The sequence below is a fragment of the Ranitomeya variabilis genome, chromosome 2, assembly GCF_051348905.1.
Source record: "Ranitomeya variabilis isolate aRanVar5 chromosome 2, aRanVar5.hap1, whole genome shotgun sequence".
Taxonomy (NCBI): Eukaryota; Metazoa; Chordata; class Amphibia; order Anura; family Dendrobatidae; genus Ranitomeya; species Ranitomeya variabilis.
In genome coordinates this window covers 989,401,072-989,422,064 of record NC_135233.1, presented here as the reverse complement: position 1 = coordinate 989,422,064, position 20,993 = coordinate 989,401,072, and the positions used below count along the sequence as shown (strand labels likewise).

At 46.5% G+C, this 20,993-nt stretch overlaps 1 protein-coding gene across 7 annotated transcripts in view; it reads right to left on the bottom strand.

The window, feature by feature from the left end:
• The window catches only part of PASK (PAS domain containing serine/threonine kinase), a 76,380-nt gene extending 59,908 nt beyond the window's left edge, over positions 1-16,472 (bottom strand). Inside the window, exons 1-3 of one of the 7 annotated variants that reach the window (XM_077291015.1) lie at positions 16,375-16,420; positions 15,301-15,433; positions 14,661-14,769 (exon numbers count right to left, since the gene is read on the bottom strand). In XM_077291015.1, the coding sequence (XP_077147130.1) occupies positions 14,661-14,703 (43 nt within the window). In that variant the 5' untranslated portion in view covers positions 14,704-14,769; positions 15,301-15,433; positions 16,375-16,420. The other 6 variants (XM_077291016.1, XM_077291019.1, XM_077291017.1 and 3 more) reach the window with 6 other exon arrangements.
• Between the last annotated feature and the right edge of the window lie 4,521 nt (positions 16,473-20,993).

Below are 20,993 nucleotides of genomic sequence, written 5' to 3'. Positions count from 1 at the left end.
CACTAACATTTTAGTAGATTTAGGGGTTGAGAAAAGGGTGAATTCTGGAAACATTTTTGAGTTGGAAGCTGTAGGTTGTGGTAAGAGCTTGGATATGGGGTTTGAAGGACAGGATAGAGTTGAGGGTTAATCCAAGGCAGATTGTGATGTGGGAAAGTTGATGAGTCCACATTGAGCTTTGGGAACCATGATGAGAAGAAGCATAAGGGCAATAGACACTTTGGGATTCTGGACAGCAGAGAGGTGACGTCTGGGCCAGAGAGATAGATCTGAGTGTTGTCAGCGTATAGGTGGTATGGGAAGCCATGAGACATGATAAGATGTCATAGGCCAAAGGTATATTTGGAGTAGAACAAGGGTCCCAGGACAGAGCCTTGAGGTACACCAACAGAGAAGGGCGGGATTTCAGTCTTAGAGGAGAAGCTGGAGCGGTACAGAAAGTTCAGTTCGTAGCGAGAGGTGGCTGTAATCATGCCCTGTCACTCTGACTGACGGCCTACTCGGCCCTGGTACGTTGCACTGCGAGCTGTCAGTCATAGTGCTGAGCGGTGACTGTAGATATGCAGATATGACTAAAAGCCAGTGGCTCTCAGGAGGAATAAAGTTTACTTTCTCCCAGGTGCCGCAGTTCAGTAAGGCGGCTTTCACACTAGTGTCGGTACGGGGCCGTCGCGCTGCGTCGGCCCGATGCATACTGTGCAAAAAATGCCCGACGTGGGCAGCGGAAGCAGTCTTACGACTGTTGTGAATTCTGCACTTGGGCTCCCTCCGGTGGTTATAAGTGGTAATGTTGTGAGTTCTGCTCTTGGGCTCCCTCCGGTGGTTATAAGTGGTACTGCTGCTCCTTTGGATTTCAGTAGTCATCAGGTGCTTCCACTTATTACCAATTCTGACTGGGCTATTTAGTCTGGCTAGATCCTTTAGTTAGTGCCAGTTGTCCATTGTTTCTTGGTGGATTCACATCTCTCCTGGATTCTCCTGCTACTCTGTCCAAATCATCAAAGATAAGTCCTGGCTTTGTTTTTGCAGTCCACGTACTGTGGACTTTATTGTTCAGCGCATTTCTATGTTTTTTCTTGTCCAGCTTTGTCAGTGGATTTATTCAATCAAGCTGGAAGCTCTGGAGAAGCAGATTTACCCTCCATGCCTTTAGTTAGGTGTGGAGATTTTGGTATTCTCTGTGGTGGATATTTTCTAGTATTTTTAATACTGACCGCACAGTACTCTGTCCTGTCTTTTCTATTTAGCTAGATTGGCCTCCTTTGCTAAATCCTGGTTTCATTCTGCGTATGTTATTTCCCTCTCCTCTCACAGTCAATATTTGCGGGGGGCTGTCTATCCTTTGGGGATTTTCTCTGAGGCAAGATAGCTTTCCTGTTTCTATCTTTAGGGGTATATAGTCCTCCGACCGTGTCGAGGTGTCTAGGCCGTGTTAGGTACATCCCACGGCTACTTCTAGTTGTTGTGTTAAGTTCAGGGTCTGCGGTCAGTACAGGTGCCACCTCCTCCAGAGCACGTCTCATGCTGCTCCTAAGCCACAGATCATAACAGTACAACTGGCCCACAATGAGTTAAATGCATCTCAAAAGAAGGGAAGAAAAGTGCTGAGCCATTTTTTTTTCTGCAGTCTACTTTGTCTTCTCTTCCCTCTTAATCTCTGGGTGTTTCGGGAGTTTGGCGCTGGCATGGATGTTCAGGGTTTGGCTTCGCGTGTGGATCAACTTGCCGCAAGAGTACAGGGTATTTTTGATTATGTTGTCCAGACTCCGGTTTTAGAGCCTAGAATTCCTACTCCTGATTTGTTTTTTGGGGACAGGTCCAAGTTTTTGAGCTTTAAAAATAACTGCAAACTATTTTTCGCTCTGAAACCCCGTTCCTCTGGTGATTCCATTCAGCAAGTTAAAATTGTCATCTCTCTGCTGCGCGGTGATCCTCAGGACTGGGCATTTGCCCTGGAATCAGGGAATCCGGCCTTGCTTAATGTAGACACCTTTTTTCAGGCGCTAGGGTTATTGTATGATGAACCTAATTCAGTGGATCATGCAGAAAAAATCTTGTTGACCCTGTGTCAGGGTCAGGAAGCGGCAGAATCATACTGCCAGAAATTTAGAAAATGGTCTGTGCTCACTAAATGGAATGAGGATGCTTTGGCGGCAATTTTCAGATAGGGTCTTTCTGAATCTGTTAAGGACGTTATGGTGGGGTTCCCCATGCCTGCTGGTCTGAGTGATTCTATGTCTCTGGCCATTCAGATTGATCGGCGCTTGCGCGAGCACAGAGTTGTGTACGCGATGGCGTTGTCCTCTGAGCGGAGTCCTGAGCCTATGTAGTGTGATAGGATTTTGACTAGAGCTGAACGGCAAGGATTTAGACGTCAGAATAGGTTGTGTTTTTACTGCGGCGATTCTGCTCATGTTATTTCTGATTGTCCTAAGCGTACTAACAGAGTCGCTAGGTCTGTTACCATCAGTACTGTACAGCCTAAATTTCTCTTATTTGTGACCTTGATCTGCTCATTGTCGTCATTTTCTGTCATGGCGTTTGTGGATTCAGCCGCCGCTTTGAACTTGATGGACTTAGAATTCGCCAAGCGTTGTGGTTTCCCCTTGCAGCCTTTGCAGAACCCTATTCCTTTGAGGGGCATTGATGCTACACCTTTGGCTAAAAATAAACCTCAGTTTTGGACACAGCTGACCATGTGTATGGCGCCAGCACATCAGGAAGATTGTCGTTTTCTGGTGTTGCATAATTTGCATGATGTTATTGTACTGGGTTTTCCATGGTTACAGGTACATAATCCGGTGCTGGATTGGAAATCTATGTCTGTGACTAGTTGGGGTTGTCAGGGGGTTCATAATGACGTTCCTTTGATGTCGATTTCCTCTTCCCCCTCTTCTGAAATTCCTGAGTTTTTGTCAGATTTCCAGGATGTGTTTGATGAGCCCAAGTCCAGTTCCCTTCCTCCGCATAGGGACTGTCATTGTGCTATTGACTTGATTCCAGGATGTAAGTTCCCTAAGGGCCGACTTTTCAACCTGTCTGTGCCAGAACATACCGCCATGCGGAGTTATGTTAAGGAGTCCTTGGAGAAAGGGCATATTCGGCCATCTTCGTCACCATTGGGAGCGGGATTCTTTTTTGTTGCCAAGAAGGATGGCTCCTTGAGACCCTGTATTGATTATCGCCTCTTGAATAATATCAAGGTCAAATTTCAATACCCTTTGTGTTATGATCCTTAGTGGCTGAGGATCACAGAACTGACTAGCTAAGTTACTGAACATAGAACGAGCTCTAGGGCGGTGGTAACTGGACTGACCGCAAACCTGATCCTAACCAAACACACTAAAGGTAGCCGGTGAACGTGCCTAAATTCCTGGACGTCTCGACGCAGCCTGAGAAACTAGCTACCCCTAGAGGGAAAGTAAGACCTCACTTGCCTCAGAGAAATAACCCCAAAGATATAAAAAGCCCCCAACAAATAATAACGGTGAGGTAAGGGGAAAATACAAACGTAGAAATGAAAACAGATTCAGCAAATGAGGCCCGCTAATACTAGATAGCAGAAGACAGATAGGAAACTGTGCGGTCAGTAGAAAACCCTACAAAATATCCACGCTGAGAATTCAAGAACCCCCACACCAACTAACGGTGTGAGGGGAGAAACTCAGCCCCCTAGAGCTACCAGCAAGCAAGGAAATCACATATTAGCAAGCTGGACAAGGACTAATAACAAACCAAGAAAACATATTGAACACTGATGATCAAAAAATGAACAAACAGAACTTAGCTTCTCTTGGAGAGACTGATAACGAAGGAATTCAGAAGAGCTCAAAATAGCACTGAATACATCGACAGCAGGCAACAACTGAAAGTCCAGGTGAGCTAAATAGGAAACCCACTAGCAGATAACGAGACAGCTGATCCCAGCCACAGACCTGCAGAAAGACACAAAGAGCCACCAGAGGGAGCCCAAAGACAGCACTCACACAGTACCACTTGTGACCACAAGAGGGAGCCCAAAAATAGAGTTCACAACAGTACCCCCCCCCCTTGACGAGGGGTCACCGAACCCTCATCAAGACCCCCAGGGCGATCAGGATGAGCCACATGGAAGGCATGAACCAAATCGGCCGCATGAACATCAGAGGCGACAACCCAGGAATTATCCTCCTGACCATAGCCCTTCCACTTAACCAAATACTGAAGCCTCCGTCTAGAAATACGAGAATCCAAGATCTTCTCCACCACGTACTCCAATTCGCCCTCAACCAGCACCGGAGCAGGGGGCTCAACAGAAGGAACCACAGGCACCACATACCTCCGCAACAAAGACCTATGGAACACATTATGAATGGCAAACGACGCTGGGAGGTCCAAACGAAAAGACACCGGGTTAAGGATTTCCAAAATCTTATAAGGACAGATGAAGCGAGGCTTGAATTTAGGAGAGGAGACCTTCATAGGAACATACCGAGAAGACAGCCATACCAAATCCCCAACACGAAGTCGGGGACCCACACCGCGACGGCGGTTGGCAAAGCGCTGAGCCTTCTCCTGTGACAACTTCAAATTGTCCACCACATGGTTCCAAATCTGCTGCAACCTATCCACCACAGAATCCACCCCAGGACAGTCAGAAGGCTCAACCTGATCCGAGGAAAAACGAGGATGAAAACCAGAATTGCAGAAAAAAGGCGAAACCAAAGTAGCAGAACTAGCCCGATTATTAAGGGCAAACTCGGCCAATGGCAAAAAAGTCACCCAATCATCCTGATCAGCAGAAACAAAACATCTTAAATAAGTTTCCAAGGTCTGATTAGTTCGCTCGGTTTGGCCATTCGTCTGAGGATGGAAGGCCGACGAAAAAGACAAATCAATGCCCATCTTAGCACAAAAGATCCGCCAAAATCTGGACACAAACTGGGATCCTCTGTCAGACACAATATTTTCAGGGATGCCGTGCAAGCGAACCACATTCTGAAAAAATAAAGGAACCAAATCGGAGGAGGAAGGCAACTTAGGAAGGGCACCAAATGGACCATTTTGGAAAAACGATCACACACCACCCAGATGATAGACATTCTCTGAGATACTGGAAGATCCGAAATAAAATCCATGGAAATGTGCGCCCAAGGCCTCTTCGGGACAGGCAAAGGCAAAAGCAAACCGCTGGCACGAGAACAGCAAGGCTTAGCCCGAGCACAAATCCCACAGGACTGCACAAAGAAACGCACATCCCGCGACAAGGAAGGCCACCAGAAGGACCTAGCCACCAAATCTCTGGTACCAAAAATCCCAGGATGGCCTGCCAACACCGAAGAATGAACCTTGGAAATAACTCTGCTGGTCCATCTATCTGGGACAAACAGTCTCTCTGGTGGGCAACGGTCAGGTCTATCCGCCTGAAATTTCTGCAGCACTCGTCGCAAATCTGGGGAAATGGCAGACAAAATCACTCCCTCTCTGAGGATACCAGCCGGCTCTGAAACTCCCGGAGAGTCAGGCACAAAACTCCTAGAAAGAGCATCAGCCTTCACGTTCTTCGAACCAGGCAGGTACGAGACCACGAAATCGAAACGGGAGAAAAACAACGACCAACGAGCCTGTCTAGGATTCAGCCGCTTGGCAGACTCGAGATAAATCAGATTTTTGTGATCAGTCAAGACCACCACACGATGCTTAGCTCCCTCGAGCCAATGTCACCATTCCTCAAATGCCCACTTCATAGCCAACAACTCCCGATTACCAACATCATAATTCCGCTCGGCAGGCGAAAACTTTCTTGAAAAGAAAGCACAAGGCTTCATCACAGAGCAATCAGAGCTTCTCTGCGACAAAACAGCCCCTGCTCCAATCTCAGAAGCATCAACCTCGACCTGAAAAGGAAGAGAGATATCAGGCTGACATAAGACTGGAGCTGAAGAAAACCGGCGCTTTAGCTCCCGAAAGGCTTCCACGGCCGCAGGAGACCAATTAGTCACATCAGAACCCTTCTTGGTCAAATCCGTCAAAGGCTTAACCACGCCAGAAAAATTAGCGATGAAGCGACGGTAAAAATTAGCAAAACCCAAGAACTTCTGAAGACTCTTAACAGATGTAGGCTGAGTCCAGTCATGAATAGCCTGGACCTTGACTGGGTCCATCTCAATAGTAGAAGGAGAAAAAATAAAACCCAAAAAAGAAACCTTCTGTACTCCGAAGAGACATTTTGAGCCCTTCACAAATAAGGCATTAGCACGCAGGACCTGAAATACCATCCTGACCTGCTTCACATGGGACTCCCAATCATCAGAAAAGACCAAAATGTCATCCAGATACACAATCATAACTTTATCCAGATATTCTCGGAAGATGTCATGCATGAAGGACTGAAACACAGAAGGAGCATTAGAGAGACCAAAAGGCATCACCAAGTACTCAAAATGCAGTTTTCCATTCATCCCCCTGCTTAATACGCACCAGGTTATACGCACCACGAAGATCTATCTTGGTGAACCAACTGGACCCCTTAATCCGAGCAAACAGATCAGACAATAATGGCAAAGGATACTGAAATTTGACCGTGATTTTATTTAGAAGACGATAAGCTATACAAGGTCTCAGAGAACCATCCTTCTTGGCCACAAAAAAAGAATCCTGCACCAAGAGGGGAGGAGGATGGGCGAATATGTCCCTTCTCCAAAGACTCCTTTATATAACTCCGCATCGCGGCATGTTCTGGTACAGACAAATTAAAAAGTCGTCCCTTAGGGAACTTACTACCAGGAATCAAATTTATAGCACAATCACAATCCCTATGAGGAGGCAGGGCACCGGATCTGGCCTCATCAAATACATCCTGGTAGTCCGACAAAAACTCAGGGACCCCAGAAGGAGTGGAAGAAGCAATTGACACCAAAGGAGCATCGCCATGAATCCCCTGGCAACCCCAACTTGACACAGACATAGCTTTCCAATCCAGAACTGGATTATGGGCCTGCAGCCATGGCAGACCCAAAATGACAACATCATGCAAATTATGCAGCACAAGAAAGCGAATCATCTCCTGATGTACGGGAGTCATGCACATGGTCATTTGCGTCCAATACTGAGGCTTATTCTCAGCCAATGGTGTAGCATCAATTCCCCTCAGTGGAATAGGGAATTCCAAAGGCTCCAGGACAAAACCACAGCGCCTGGCAAACGACAAATCCATCAGATTCAGGGCAGCACCTGAATCCACAAAAGCCATAACCGAGTAGGATGACAAAGAACAAATTAAAGTAACAGACAAAATGAATTTAGGCTGGATAGAACCAACGGTGACAGGTTTAGCGATTTTTTTTTTAAGCGCTTAGAGCATGCTGAGATAACATGAGTAGAATCACCACAGTAAAAGCACAACCCATTTTGACGTCTATGACTTTGCCGCTCAATTCTGGTCAGAATTCTGTCACATTGCATAGACTCAGGTCTCTGTTCAGAAAGCACCGCCAGATGGTGCGCAGATTTGCACTCCCGCAAACGCCGATCAATCTGAATGGCCAAAGCCATTGAGTCATTCAGACTTGCAGGCGTGGGGAACCCCACCATAACATTCTTAATGGCTTCAGAAAGACCTTCTCTGAAATTTGCAGCCAGGGCACACTCATTCCATTGAGTAAGCACCGACCATTTCCTAAATCTTTGACAATACACCTCTGCTTCATCCTGACCCTGAGAGAGGGCCAGCAAAGCCTTTTCTGCCTGGTTCTCAAGATTAGGTTCCTCATAAAGCAGTCCAAGCGCCAGAAAAAACGCATCCACATTCCGCAATGCAGGATCTCCTGGCGCCAGGGAGAAAGCCCAATCTTGAGGGTCGCCACGTAACAAGGAGATAACAATTAACTTGCTGAGCGGAATCACCAGAGGAACGAGGTCTCAAAGAAAGAAATAATTTACAATTATTCTTAAAATTCAGAAACCTAGATCTATCTCCAGAAAACAACTCAGGAATAGGTATTTTTGGCTCTGACATAGGACTATGAACAACAAAATCCTGAATGCTTTGCACCCTTGCAGCAAGATGATCCACACTAGAAGTCAGACTCTGAATATCCATGTCTGCAGCTGAACTCAAAGCCACCCAGAGATTAAGGGGAGGAGAGAAGCTGGACTGACTGCAGCAAAGGGAGAGAAAAAAAAAATTGTACTCAGGACTTCTCTTATCCCACTTCGGCGATGCATTAAACACTTTTATGGCCTGCTGTACTGTTATGATCCTTAGTGGCTGAGGATCACAGAACTGACTAGCTAAGTTACTGAACATAGAACGAGCTCTAGGGAGGTGGTAACTGGACTGACCGCAAACCTGATCCTAACCAAACACACTAAAGTTAGCCGGTGAACGTGCCTAAATTCCTGGACGTCTCGACGCAGCCTGAGAAACTAGCTACCCCTAGAGGGAAAGTAAGACCTCACTTGCCTCAGAGAAATAACCCCAAAGATATAAAAAGCCCCCAACAAATAACGGTGAGGTAAGGGGAAAATACAAACGTAGAAATGAAAACAGATTCAGCAAATGAGGCCCGCTAATACTAGATAGCAGAAGACAGATAGGAAACTGTGCGGTCAGTAGAAAACCCTACAAAATATCCACGCTGAGAATTCAAGAACCCCCACACCAACTAACGGTGTGAGGGGAGAAACTCAGCCCCCTAGAGCTACCAGCAAGCAAGGAAATCACATATTAGCAAGCTGGACAAGGACTAATAACAAACCAAGAAAACATATTGAACACTGATGATCAAAAAATGAACAAACAGAACTTAGCTTCTCTTGGAGAGACTGATAACGAAGGAATTCAGAAGAGCTCAAAATAGCACTGAATACATCGACAGCAGGCAACAACTGAAAGTCCAGGTGAGCTAAATAGGAAACCCACTAGCAGATAACGAGACAGCTGATCCCAGCCACAGACCTGCAGAAAGACACAAAGAGCCACCAGAGGGAGCCCAAAGACAGCACTCACACAGTACCACTTGTGACCACAAAAGGGAGCCCAAAAATAGAGTTCACAACACCTTTGCCTCTGCTCTCTGATTTGTTTGCTAGGATTAAGGGGGCTAGTTGGTTTACTAAGATTGACCTTCGAGGGGCGTATAATCTTGTTCGTATTAAACAGGGTGACGAATGGAAAACTGCGTTTAATACGCCCGAAGGCCATTTTGAATACCTTGTGATGCCTTTCGGGCTTTCTAATGCTCCATCTGTTTCAGTCCTTCATGCATGATATTTTCCGCAATTATCTTGATAAATTCATGATTGTATATTTGGATGATATTTTGATTTTTTCTGATGATTGGGAGTCTCATGTGAAACAGGTCAGGATGGTATTTCAGATCCTTCGTGATAATGCTTTATTTGTGAAGGGGTCTAAGTGCCTCTTTGGAGTTCAGAAGGTTTCTTTTTTAGGTTTCATTTTTTCTCCTTCGTCTATAGAAATGGATCCTGTTAAGGTTCAGGCCATTCATGATTGGGTTCAACCCACATCTGTGAAGAGCCTTCAGAACATTTTGGGCTTTGCTAATTTTTATCGCCGTTCCATTGCCAACTTCTCCAGTGTGGTTAAACCCCTGGCCGATTTGACTTAGAAAGGCGCTGATGTGACGAATTGGTCCTCTGCGGCTGTTTCTGCCTTTCAGGAGCTTAAACGCCGATTTACTTCTGCCCCTGTGTTGCGTCAGCCGGATGTTTCTCTTCCTTTTCAGGTTGAGGTTGACGCTTCTGAGATTGAGGCAGGGGCCGTTTTGTCTCAGAGGAATTCTGATGGTTCCTTGATGAAACCGTGTGCCTTCTTCTCCCGAAAGTTTTCGCCTGCGGAACGCAATTATGATGTCGGCAATCGAGAGTTGTTGGCTATGAAGTGGGCATTTGAGGAGTGGCGACATTGGCTTGAGGGGGCCAAGCACCGTGTTGTGGTCTTGACCGATCATAAGAATCTGATTTACCTCGAATCTGCCAAGCGGTTGAATCCTAGACAGGCTCGATGGTCCCTGTTTTTCTCCCGTTTTGATTTTGTGGTCTCGTATCTTCCGGGTTCTAAGAATGTTAAGGCTGATGCCCTCTCTAGGAGCTTTTTGCCTGATTCTCCTGGAGTCCTTGAGCCGGTTGGTATTCTCAAGGAAGGGGTGATTCTTTCTGCCATCTCCCCTGATTTACGACGGGTGCTTCAGGAATTTCAGGCTGATAAACCTGATCTCTGTCCAGCGGGGAAATGGTTTGTTCCTGATAGATGGACTAGTAAGGTGATTTCTGAGGTTCATTGTTCTGTGTTGGCTGGCCATCCTGGGATTTTTGGTACCAGAGATTTGGTTGGTAGGTCCTTTTGGTGGCCTTCTTTGTCACGGGATGTGCGTTCTTTTGTGCAGTCCTGTGGGACTTGTGCGCGGGCCAAGCCCTGCTGTTCCCGCGCTAGTGGGTTGCTTTTGCCTTTGCCGGTCCCTGAGAGGCCTTGAACGCATATTTCTATGGATTTTATTTCAGATCTCCCTGTTTCCCAGAAGATGTCTGTTATCTGGGTGGTTTGTGATCGGTTTTCTAAGATGGTTCATTTGGTACTCTTGCCTAAGTTACCCTCCTCTTCTGATTTGGTTCCGTTGTTTTTTCAGCATGTGGTTCGTTTACATGGCATTCCTGAGAATATTGTGTCTGACAGAGGTTCACAGTTTGTTTCTAGGTTTTGGCGGGCCTTTTGTGCTAGGATGGGCATTGATTTGTCTTTTTCTTCCGCATTTCATCCTCAGACAAATGGTCAAACCGAGCGAACTAATCAGACTTTGGAAACTTATTTGAGATGCTTTGTGTCTGCTGATCAGGATGATTGGGTGGCTTTCTTGCCATTGGCCGAGTTTGCCCTTAATAATCGGGCTAGTTCGGCTACTTTGGTTTCGCCCTTCTTTTGTAATTTTGGTTTCCATCCTCGTTTTTCTTCAGGGCAGGTTGAGCCTTCTGATTGTCCTGGTGTGGATTCTGTGGTGGACAGGTTACAGCAGATTTGGACTCATGTGGTAGACAATTTGACGTTGTCTCAGGAGAAGGCTCAACGTTTTGCTAACCGTCGTCGGTGTGTTGGTCCCCGGCTTCGGGTTGGGGATTTGGTCTGGTTGTCTTCCCGTCATGTTCCTATGAAGGTTTCTTCCCCTAAGTTCAAGTCTCGGTTTATTCGTCCTTATAAGATTTCTGAGATTATCAATCCTGTGTCTTTTCGTTTGGCCCTTCCAGCCTCTTTTGCCATCCATAATGTTTTCCATAGATCTTTATTGCGGAGATATGTGGTGCCCGTTGTTCCCTCTGTTGATCCTCCTGCCCCGGTGTTGGTTGATGGGGAGCTGGAGTATGTGGTTGAGAAAATTTTGGATTCTCGTTTTTCGAGGCGGAGGCTTCAGTATCTTGTCAAATGGAAGGGTTATGGCCAGGAGGATAATTCTTGGGTTGTTGCCTCCGATGTTCATGCGGCTGATTTGGTTCGTGCTTTTCATTTGGCTCGTCCTGATTGCCCTGGGGGCTCTGGTGAGGGTTCGATGACCCCTCCTCAAGGGGGGGGGGGGGGGGGGTACTGTTGTGCATTCTGCTCTTGGGCTCCCTCCGGTGGTTATAAGTGGTAATGTTGTGAGTTCTGCTCTTGGGCTCCCTCCGGTGGTTATAAGTGGTACTGCTGCTCCTTTAGACTTCAGTAGTCATCAGGTGCTTCCACTTATTACCAATTCTGACTGGGCTATTTAGTCTGGCTAGATCCTTTAGTTAGTGCCAGTTGTCCATTGTTTCTTGGTGGATTCACATCTCTCCTGGATTCTCCTGCTACTCTGTCCAAATCATCAAAGATAAGTCCTGGCTTTGTTTTTGCAGTCCACGTACTGTGGACTTTATTGTTCAGCGCATTTCTATGTTTTTTCTTGTCCAGCTTTGTCAGTGTGGATTTATTCAATCAAGCTGGAAGCTCTGGAGAAGCAGATTTACCCTCCATGCCTTTAGTTAGGTGTGGAGATTTTGGTATTCTCTGTGGTGGATATTTTCTAGTATTTTTAATACTGACCGCACAGTACTCTGTCCTGTCTTTTCTATTTAGCTAGATTGGCCTCCTTTGCTAAATCCTGGTTTCATTCTGCGTATGTTATTTCCCTCTCCTCTCACAGTCAATATTTGTGGGGGGCTGTCTATCCTTTGGGGATTTTCTCTGAGGCAAGATAGCTTTCCTGTTTCTATCTTTAGGGGTATCTAGTCCTCCGGCCGTGTCGAGGTGTCTAGGCCGTGTTAGGTACATCCCACGGCTACTTCTAGTTGTTGTTTTAAGTTCAGGGTCTGCGGTCAGTACAGGTACCACCTCCTCCAGAGCACGTCTCATGCTGCTCCTAAGCCACCAGATCATAACATACGACGCTTCCGCTGCCCCATTGCAAGGTCCGGGGAGGAGGGGGTGGAGTTTCGGCCGCGCATGCACGGTCAAAAATGGCGGTCTCGATGCACAAAAAAAGTTACATTAATTATCACCAAGTCCTCTATATCTCAATTTATAGCACTTCAGAATAATTTTTCAACCATTGTGGGCTTATATTGCTTTATCCACATGAAGAGACCCAAAATATGTATTAAAAATACAATCTTTATTTTATCCTTTAACAATAAAACCCATAATCAAACAAAACAAAACATAAAATCACAAACAGAGTGTCCATGAAATAGAGAGGGAAAACTCTCACTTTGCTACATTAGTTATACATATACCAATGTCCCTGCCCGGTATGGTAAGCTCATGATATCCTTCCAACTCCCCCAAATATGCAGATAGTGGTGTATTATAAATCTAATTACCACCCATGGAGGAAAAGGGGAAACAAATTACTACCGCCCATGTATCGCTCATAGCTGTTAACCACCCTCAGTACTATAAAGATACACACTGCTTCCAGCATACAAGAAAATTATCTAATGTACACGGGTATAGGCAGCTATAACGGTACACAGGTCATAATTACTTACAACAAGAGCAGACCAAAAAACGGCAGCTATGTGAGGTGAGAGTCCACCAATCCTTCCTCGTGCGCCCCGACGCGCGTTTCGCCCATAAGCTTCTTCCGGGGGCGTGGCCCAAGTGAGACTAGGACGGCTACTTAAGTGACATCCCACCAATCCAATCTCAGTACGTCACCATGGGGAGTGTAAGTATGGATGTCGATCTCGCTCACATGGCGCATGACGCTTCCATCTCTGTAAAGGCTCTTCTGAGTCTGCGCTCTCTGGAACGCTGCGTGACACGCAAGTGTAACCAGTAATGAGCGCATCCAGAAGTGCCGGGATTAGAGATGTAATGCGCATGCGCTCCGCGGGAAAGACATCTAACAGCTTACATGTCCAGCAAATGCAGATGGAAGCAAATACGAGCAGCAGATGAAGGAGGATTACTGGAACTGGTGTATGCAGCAGGAACTCAGAGCAGAGTAGCAGGATCACCACACAGGTTCACAGGAGCAGGTATATAGCCAGGGAGTAATCAGAGGTCAGGAGCTGGATGCAAGGCAGAATACTCTAGCACAGACTGAAGGCTGGGGTGGAGTTTTATAGCAGGAAAACACAGTGCACATGAGACCAAAGACGCCATCTTGGAAAAAGGCAGTAATGCACAAAAGGTATAAAATGTTCAGAGTCCTGACAGTGCCTGTGCACCACGTGCCGTGCCTGTGTACCGCGTGCGCACTTGAAGATGAAGCAGATGCACATTTCTTCTTCATAGCTAACAATGGGTCAACCATTTTATCATGCAAAAAGTTGCAAATACGGTACGTATCAAACAAATATAACTGAGTTTATATGGTTTCATCTACTTGCCCTCTGGAAGGAGCTGGATACACGTGCTACGGTTATGGAAACCATCATCTGGAGGAGCACGGACTGTGACTACAGAGTATACTAGCGGGAGACACAAAAGCTGTGGGCCAAACAAAAGTTGGGAGACAGTGGTTATCGCCTGGAATGGGGGCAGTGGAACTACCGGCTCCAGGTTAGGATCTTGTGGACTTGGGGGGCATTGCATTGTGGCTATCTACCCGGAACTGTCATAAGACCATGGACGTAAGAAATAACAAACAGTTGCATCGTTAACCTGCCTCGGTGATTATGAGGCTATGTGCACATGCTGCAGAATGGTGTGCACATTTTTTTGCACTGATTTTGATAAATCCGCAGGTAAACCACACTGCGGATTTACCACGGAATTACTGCGGTTTTGTGCGGATTCCACCTGCAGTTTTACACCTCCGGATTCCAATTGAGGAGCAGGTGTAAACCACTGCGGAATCCGAACAAAGAATTGACATGATGCGGAATATAAACCGCTGCGTTTCCGTGCGTTTTTTTCCACAGCATGTGCACTGCGGATTTTGTTTTCCATAGGTTTACATAATACTGTACACCTCATGGAAAACTGCTGCGGATCTGCAGCGTGTGCACACAGCCTTACAACGTACAACCTCAGACCTTCTTCTAGCATAATCAGTCTGATCTTCTCACATGAGAAAATCTACGTCAGTGTGAGCGAGCCCTAAGAATTAGCAGTAAATGAAGAATACCATATCTCTGAAAACATACAAAAACAATACACAGAGAGCAGTAGGAATAAAATAAGAGGAAAACTGTCGTCTTCTAACCTGGTGACAGGTCGTCTTTACAGGGGTTCTCTCCTGTCTGCATCAGGGGCGAGCACTGGCGATGTGCAGGTCGGCAGGTATGTGGGGTTGTAACATCAGCACCGCTCACCTCCAATGCACATGTGGCAAATAAGCCTCTTAAGTTTTGCTATAAATTATTTTGCAAATACTCACCCCTTTAAAGGGAATCTGTCAGCAGGTTTTTGCTACGTAATGTAAACACAGCAGGAGATAGAGGCTGAGACACGGAATTCAGGGATGTGTCAATTGCCAAAGTGCTGCTGTTTACTAACTGTGAAGGATTTATCACTAAGAGATTAACATTGCTGACTACACTATTCCGGCAGTGCCCCTCCTGTGATAAGCAGCTCACTGTCTATGGACTTTGTACATACAGAGCCTGGTTGTGGGCAGGGTTAGCTTTATCAGCTCTGCTTCATTGCTAAATTTAAAAGCTCTGATTGTGTGAGAACGGCTGCACCCGGTAATCCAAGTGATACATCCTAGGATTCAGCTTCTCTTTGCCCTTACGTTACGCTGCTGATAGATTCCCTTTAAAGCAACACTCCAGCGTTTATTTTATTGCATAGTTGGAGTGGTGCTGTAAATGTAATTCCCCGGCACCCCGTCTCATACTCACCTGCCGCCTTTGTTGTCTGTCGGCGACCTGCTGGCAGCTGCAGTGTTTCCTGGAGTGCGTCGGAAGTCACTTTTCAATATAAGTCTATGAGAGGCTCGTTCTGGTTTTCAGAGACTTGCATTGCAGCTTCTGACTACAAGAGAACCAGTGAGGGCGCCAGAAGGTGTGTATGACCGGGAATAGCGGGCTTACATTTATTAAAGCGTCACTCCAGCACTGAAAAAGACAAACCAGGCTGGAGTGGTGCTCTAATGCTACGAGGATGAGATTTTGGTGCGTTTTATGACGCTGCACATTTTTGTTCTGTCAAAAACAGAGCATCTTACAGTCCCAGCAAAGTGGATGGGATTTATAGTGCTCGCCGGCCCCTGTGCGTCTTCACTCAGCGTCTACGGACCTGTGGTGCGAGCTTCATATCCGCACCATGTCCGCCTCCCCTGCGGTTACACTGGTATTCCGTGTGGGAATAATAAACCTGGAGCACGGCACTTTTCAGGACAAGTTCTCTGGGGAAAACAAATAGTGGCCGATCCTCGATCAGTAATAAGTCACAGATCATAAGGGGGGTCCGACGCTGGGACACACACCGGTGGGCAGAGCAGGGAACCTGCAGGGTCAGAGGGCGACCACTCCATTCATTCTCTATGGGGCTAACGGAAAAAGCCGAGCTCAGCGACCCAGAGGGAATGAATGGCGGTCAGGCATGTGCTCCATTCTACCAGGGACAAAGGCTTCTACCGACCCCAATGATCAGCAAGGCAGAGGACAGCTTCTCTGGAGACCCCTGTAACGATGGGATACGATGTGAGCACATAAGATGTTGGCACAGAGACTGCCGCCCTCATCATGCCCTCACAGCTGTATGCTGGGGGTTGTAGTCCCCATACAAGCTGTGGACCGTTCGTGTAGCTCCTGCATCACACACAAAGAGCCAGGCGGCCAGCGGAGCAGTGTGGCGGGCACAGCCGAGTGTCTGCAGCGCGGGACGGGGCGCAGGCCGGGGGGCACGCTCGGGTAGCCGCGCCACTGCACATAGCGTCCCCTGCCCCCTCCGCACGGCGGACTACTACTCACACGATCACACCTCTTATGTCATCCTTCCCAGGGACAGCGCTCAGTTCAGCGGAAAAGGCGGGACTAACGGGTTTGAACGCGTCATCCAATCAAAACGCACTGTCATATGACCGCCAGAAGTACTGACCAATCGGCGTGCAGAAAATGTTGCCAGGCGGAGGGGCCACGCCTTCAACCTACCAGAAAAGAGCGGGCGAGAGGGTTGCTAGGGACGCGCTCAATAGAGTTGTTTACACGGACAGTTCCTATCTGCTGAAGTGTGGGCGGGGTCTGAGGACCGAAGCCCCTCCCCATACAGATTAGACTAAAATCGGCCCCGCCTAGTGATCGAGAGAGGCGGTACTTCGCCCGAGCCGGCTGGGGCTTACCCTGCCTTATGGAAGAGCTCAGTCCCGGGCAGCCGTGTGACTGGAGCTGGCCCTGAGATTCTCCTGGACTGGAGCCCATCACTGAGATCAGCTTGGAGGCGACTACAGGAGCTGCTCCTAGTAACTGCTGACCACATAGTCACCACACAACAAAGCTGGGACATCTATTATGTGTTAATAATAAACTATATATATATATAATGGGTTTTTTTACTTATTTTTATGGATCTGCAACTTTTCAATCACTTTTGTAACAAAAATTACACAAAATTCATTGAAGGAAATCTGTGATGCTGACAATGAGATCAGCTCTGCGCCAGGCTGCGGTGCAGCAGGAGGGATGACCAGATTCATAGACCTTTGTGGGAAAAGTTTCAGCAAAACTTGCATTTAAGTCAGTGAACTCCCTGATGTCTGTAGGAGTCCAGTGGGCGGTCCTACTAGTGACTCAGTCTTCCTTGTATGACTGCATGGAGATGTGACTCACTGGTAGGACCGCCCCTGGGTGTAATGATCACAGAGGGGGCACTTGGACCAGTGCTGGAGGGGGCCACCGTCAGCATTGCCTATTTCAGCTGGATGAGTGTTAGAGAACGCACATTCAGGTGAAATGTATTGTGGCGCAGAAACCCGCTGACTCCCTGCACCACAAATCCAATAAACCCTGCCAGGGGGGGGGCGGATTTAAAAAAAAAAATGTGTTGGAGAAGGGCAGCAGAACTGGGGACATTATTACTGGAAGGAGTTCAGGATTGGGACATTATACCATGATGGGGGACAGTATTAATGGAAGGGGCCCAGGATAGAGAACATTATACCAAGATGGGGGGCAGTATTACTGGGAGGGGCCCAGGATGGAGAACATTATACCAGGATGAGCGACAGTATTACTGGGAGGGGCCCAGGATGGAGAACATTATACCAGGATGAGCGACAGTATTACTGGGAGGGGCCCAGGATGGAGAACTTTATACCAGGATGAGCGACAGTATTACTGGAAGGGGCCCAGGATGGAGAACTTTATACCAGGATGAGCGACAGTATTACTGGGAGGGGCCCAGGATGGAGAACATTATACCAGGATGAGCGACAGTATTACTGGGAGGGGCCCAGGAATTTGGATATTATTAATGGAAAGGGCCCAAAGTGGGGTGCATTAATATAGGAAGAGATCCAGGATGCAGGACATTATTACAGGAAGTGGGCAGGATTGAGGACATTATACTATGAAAGGGCCCAGAATGGGGACATTATTACAGGAAGGGGCCAAGGACAGGTGACATAATTACTGGAAAGGGCCCAATATGGGTGATATTATCACTGCAAAAGGCCCAAGACTTGGCACATTATAGCAGGAAAGGGCCCAGGACAGGGGACATTATTACAGGAAGGGGTCCAGGATGTGAGACATTATTACAGAATTGGGGACATTAATACATAGAGAGTGAATTCATTTTTCTTTACAGGACCTAGAATGCTACAAGAGCCAATACATCTGACTAACATGCAGGTGGGAGCCCAGGTCCAAGTTTTGCATCAGGGCCAATTGGACTCTAGTTACACCACAGGTTATCCTGCATCTTTTCCAACAAACCCATGCATCAATGTGCTCAGCTTATCCATGTCATGCCGTCCACAGATCTAGATGGACATCACAGATTCTCTTTTAAACGGTTTTGTTAGAATTTAAGTTTAGGAATTTGTATGCCAGTCACAGCCAGGGCATGGCTGAGCACGGATGGCAAAGTTCTCATCATTTAAATGAATAACTTGCCGTTCATGGGAAATGGCATGACTCCTGTTCCTTCAGCTTCTACCTTGTTACGTGAAAAAGCATGCCCCTCTGCTTACAACTCCCGCCACAATATATCACTCCTTTCACCTCCTTTATAAACAGCCCATCCTGCAATGTATCACTCTTTTCTGCCCCTCTGTATACAGCCCCATCCTGCGATGTATCACTCTTTTCTGCCCCTCTGTATACAGCCCCATCCTGCGATGTATCACTCTTTTCTGCCTCTCTGTATACAGCCTCATCCTGAAATGTATCACTCTTTTCTGCCCCTCTGTATACAGCCCCATCCTGCGATGTATCACTCTTTTCTGCCCCTCTGTATACAGCCCCATCCTGCAATGTATCACTCTTTTCTGCCCCTCTGTATACAGCTTCATCCTGCAGTACATTACACCTCTCTGTCCCTCTATAAACAGCACCATACTGTAGGACATCACTCCGCTCCTTTATATTTGAATACCCTATTATATTGATGGCTGGACGCTATAATACAAGCACTTTTTACCATCCATCTTTGCGCCTCCTCTATTTTTTCATAGATTGTAAGCTTGCGATCAGAACCCTCACGCCTCTTGGTATTGTTTGGATTATGCGTGCTCAGTAATGTCTTATTTTGTCTGTACAAGTCCTCTCTGAATTGTAAGGAACTGCGGAATATCTTGGTGCCATACTGCAGCGTATGTAAAGTGTGCAGTACATCGCTCCTCTTAACTCCTTTATATACAGTCCTTTATATACAGTACATTATTGCTCTCAGCCCCCTATATACACAACCCCACTGTGCAGTACATGAGTTCTCAGCCTCCTACATACAGCCCCATCTGACATTACATCACTTATCTCTGCAATCTCCACCTGCCTGCAGTACATCACTCCTCTTAGCTTTTCTTTATACAGCCCCTTCAGTACATCACACCATCAGCTGACTCTCTATCTGGGGTGCACAACCTTTCTTTGTCTAAGGGCCGCATTGTCATCTTTTTCTACTTTAAAGAGCCCCAATATAATTTAAGCTGCTTTGTGTCGTACTAAGGTGGCACAGCCTACCAATTCAAGAGGGGGTGATTGCTTAGTATTAAAACTGCACATGAAAAAGACTTGTATAGGACGCTTCCCCTGGAAAAAGCTAAACGCGCGTTGGGGTGCCAGCGCCACTTAAAGGTACTGTGCCCATATACCACCAACATTCATTATCTTTCTCCTAGCCCTTATTGCCTGAATTGTCTGCCACTTGGCATGTTTCTTTGTAAGATATTGACACTGGCACTGCTTTGATCTGGGAATAAGGATACTTATTTTTGAACTCCTGCACATGTGACACAGATAACTTTATCATATTTGGACAGGGGATATATTTAAGATGATCTCTCTCTATACCCTCAGTCCTGCAGTTGTTGAACTGTCTAGGATTTACTATATTACATATATTTTATATTGCTGTGGCATTGTATCCTGTAATGTGGCTACTTTTTGCACCATTGTCCCTATCTTGACTACATTTTTACTTCAGTTCTATTGTTTTAATTTGTATTAAGAACATTTCAGATTTGTATGGCATATAGCTTCCACTTTTTTCTTCTCTTTGATGCATAAACTTTATGGAAGCACCATTTAGGCAGCTTAACAATTTTATGATTATTGTATAGGGCGCTGGTCACACATAGGTGGTGCAGTGTCTGGCTTGCATCCTACTAATGACTCCCATACTTTTAGATTTGGCAGGCGGACCAGCACTATCTAAGCACACTGCATGAGGACAGAAACCCTAGTTTCTAACAATACTGTTTCATAAATGTTAGGATCTTTCTGAGATCGTCGGCTCGAAAAGTCTTCTTCAGACAGACTTGGAGCAAAACACTTCATCTCCAAAGGAACCCTGGCCTACACCCTTGAACCGCAATACAGGGATAGTTTCACAGTTTTAAGGTTGAAAGACACAAGTCCATCAAGTTCAACCTAAAAGCTAATGTGTTGATCCAGAACACATCTGGGACATAATGTCTCCCACCATCCACCAACGTCACGTTGCACCACAGACTGTCCAGGAGTTGGCAGATGCTTTAGTCCTGGTCTGGGAGGAGATCCCTCAGGAGAGCATCCGCCGCCTCATCAGGAGCATGCCCAGGCATTGTAGGGAGGTCATACAGGCACATGGAGGCCACACACACTGAACATAATTTCCTTGTCTTGAGGCATTTCCACTGAAGTTGGATCAGCCTGTAACTTCATTTTCCACTTTGATTTTGAGCATCATTCCAACTCCAGATCTCCGTGGGATATTAGTTGTGATTTACATTGATAATTTTTAGGTTTTAGTGTTCTCAACACATTCCACTATGTATTGAATGAAGAATTACAACTGGAATATTTCATTCAGTGATATCTAGGATGTGGGATTTTAGTGTTCCCTTTATTTTTTTGAGCAGTGTATTATTCTATAAAGGCACACAGACCCT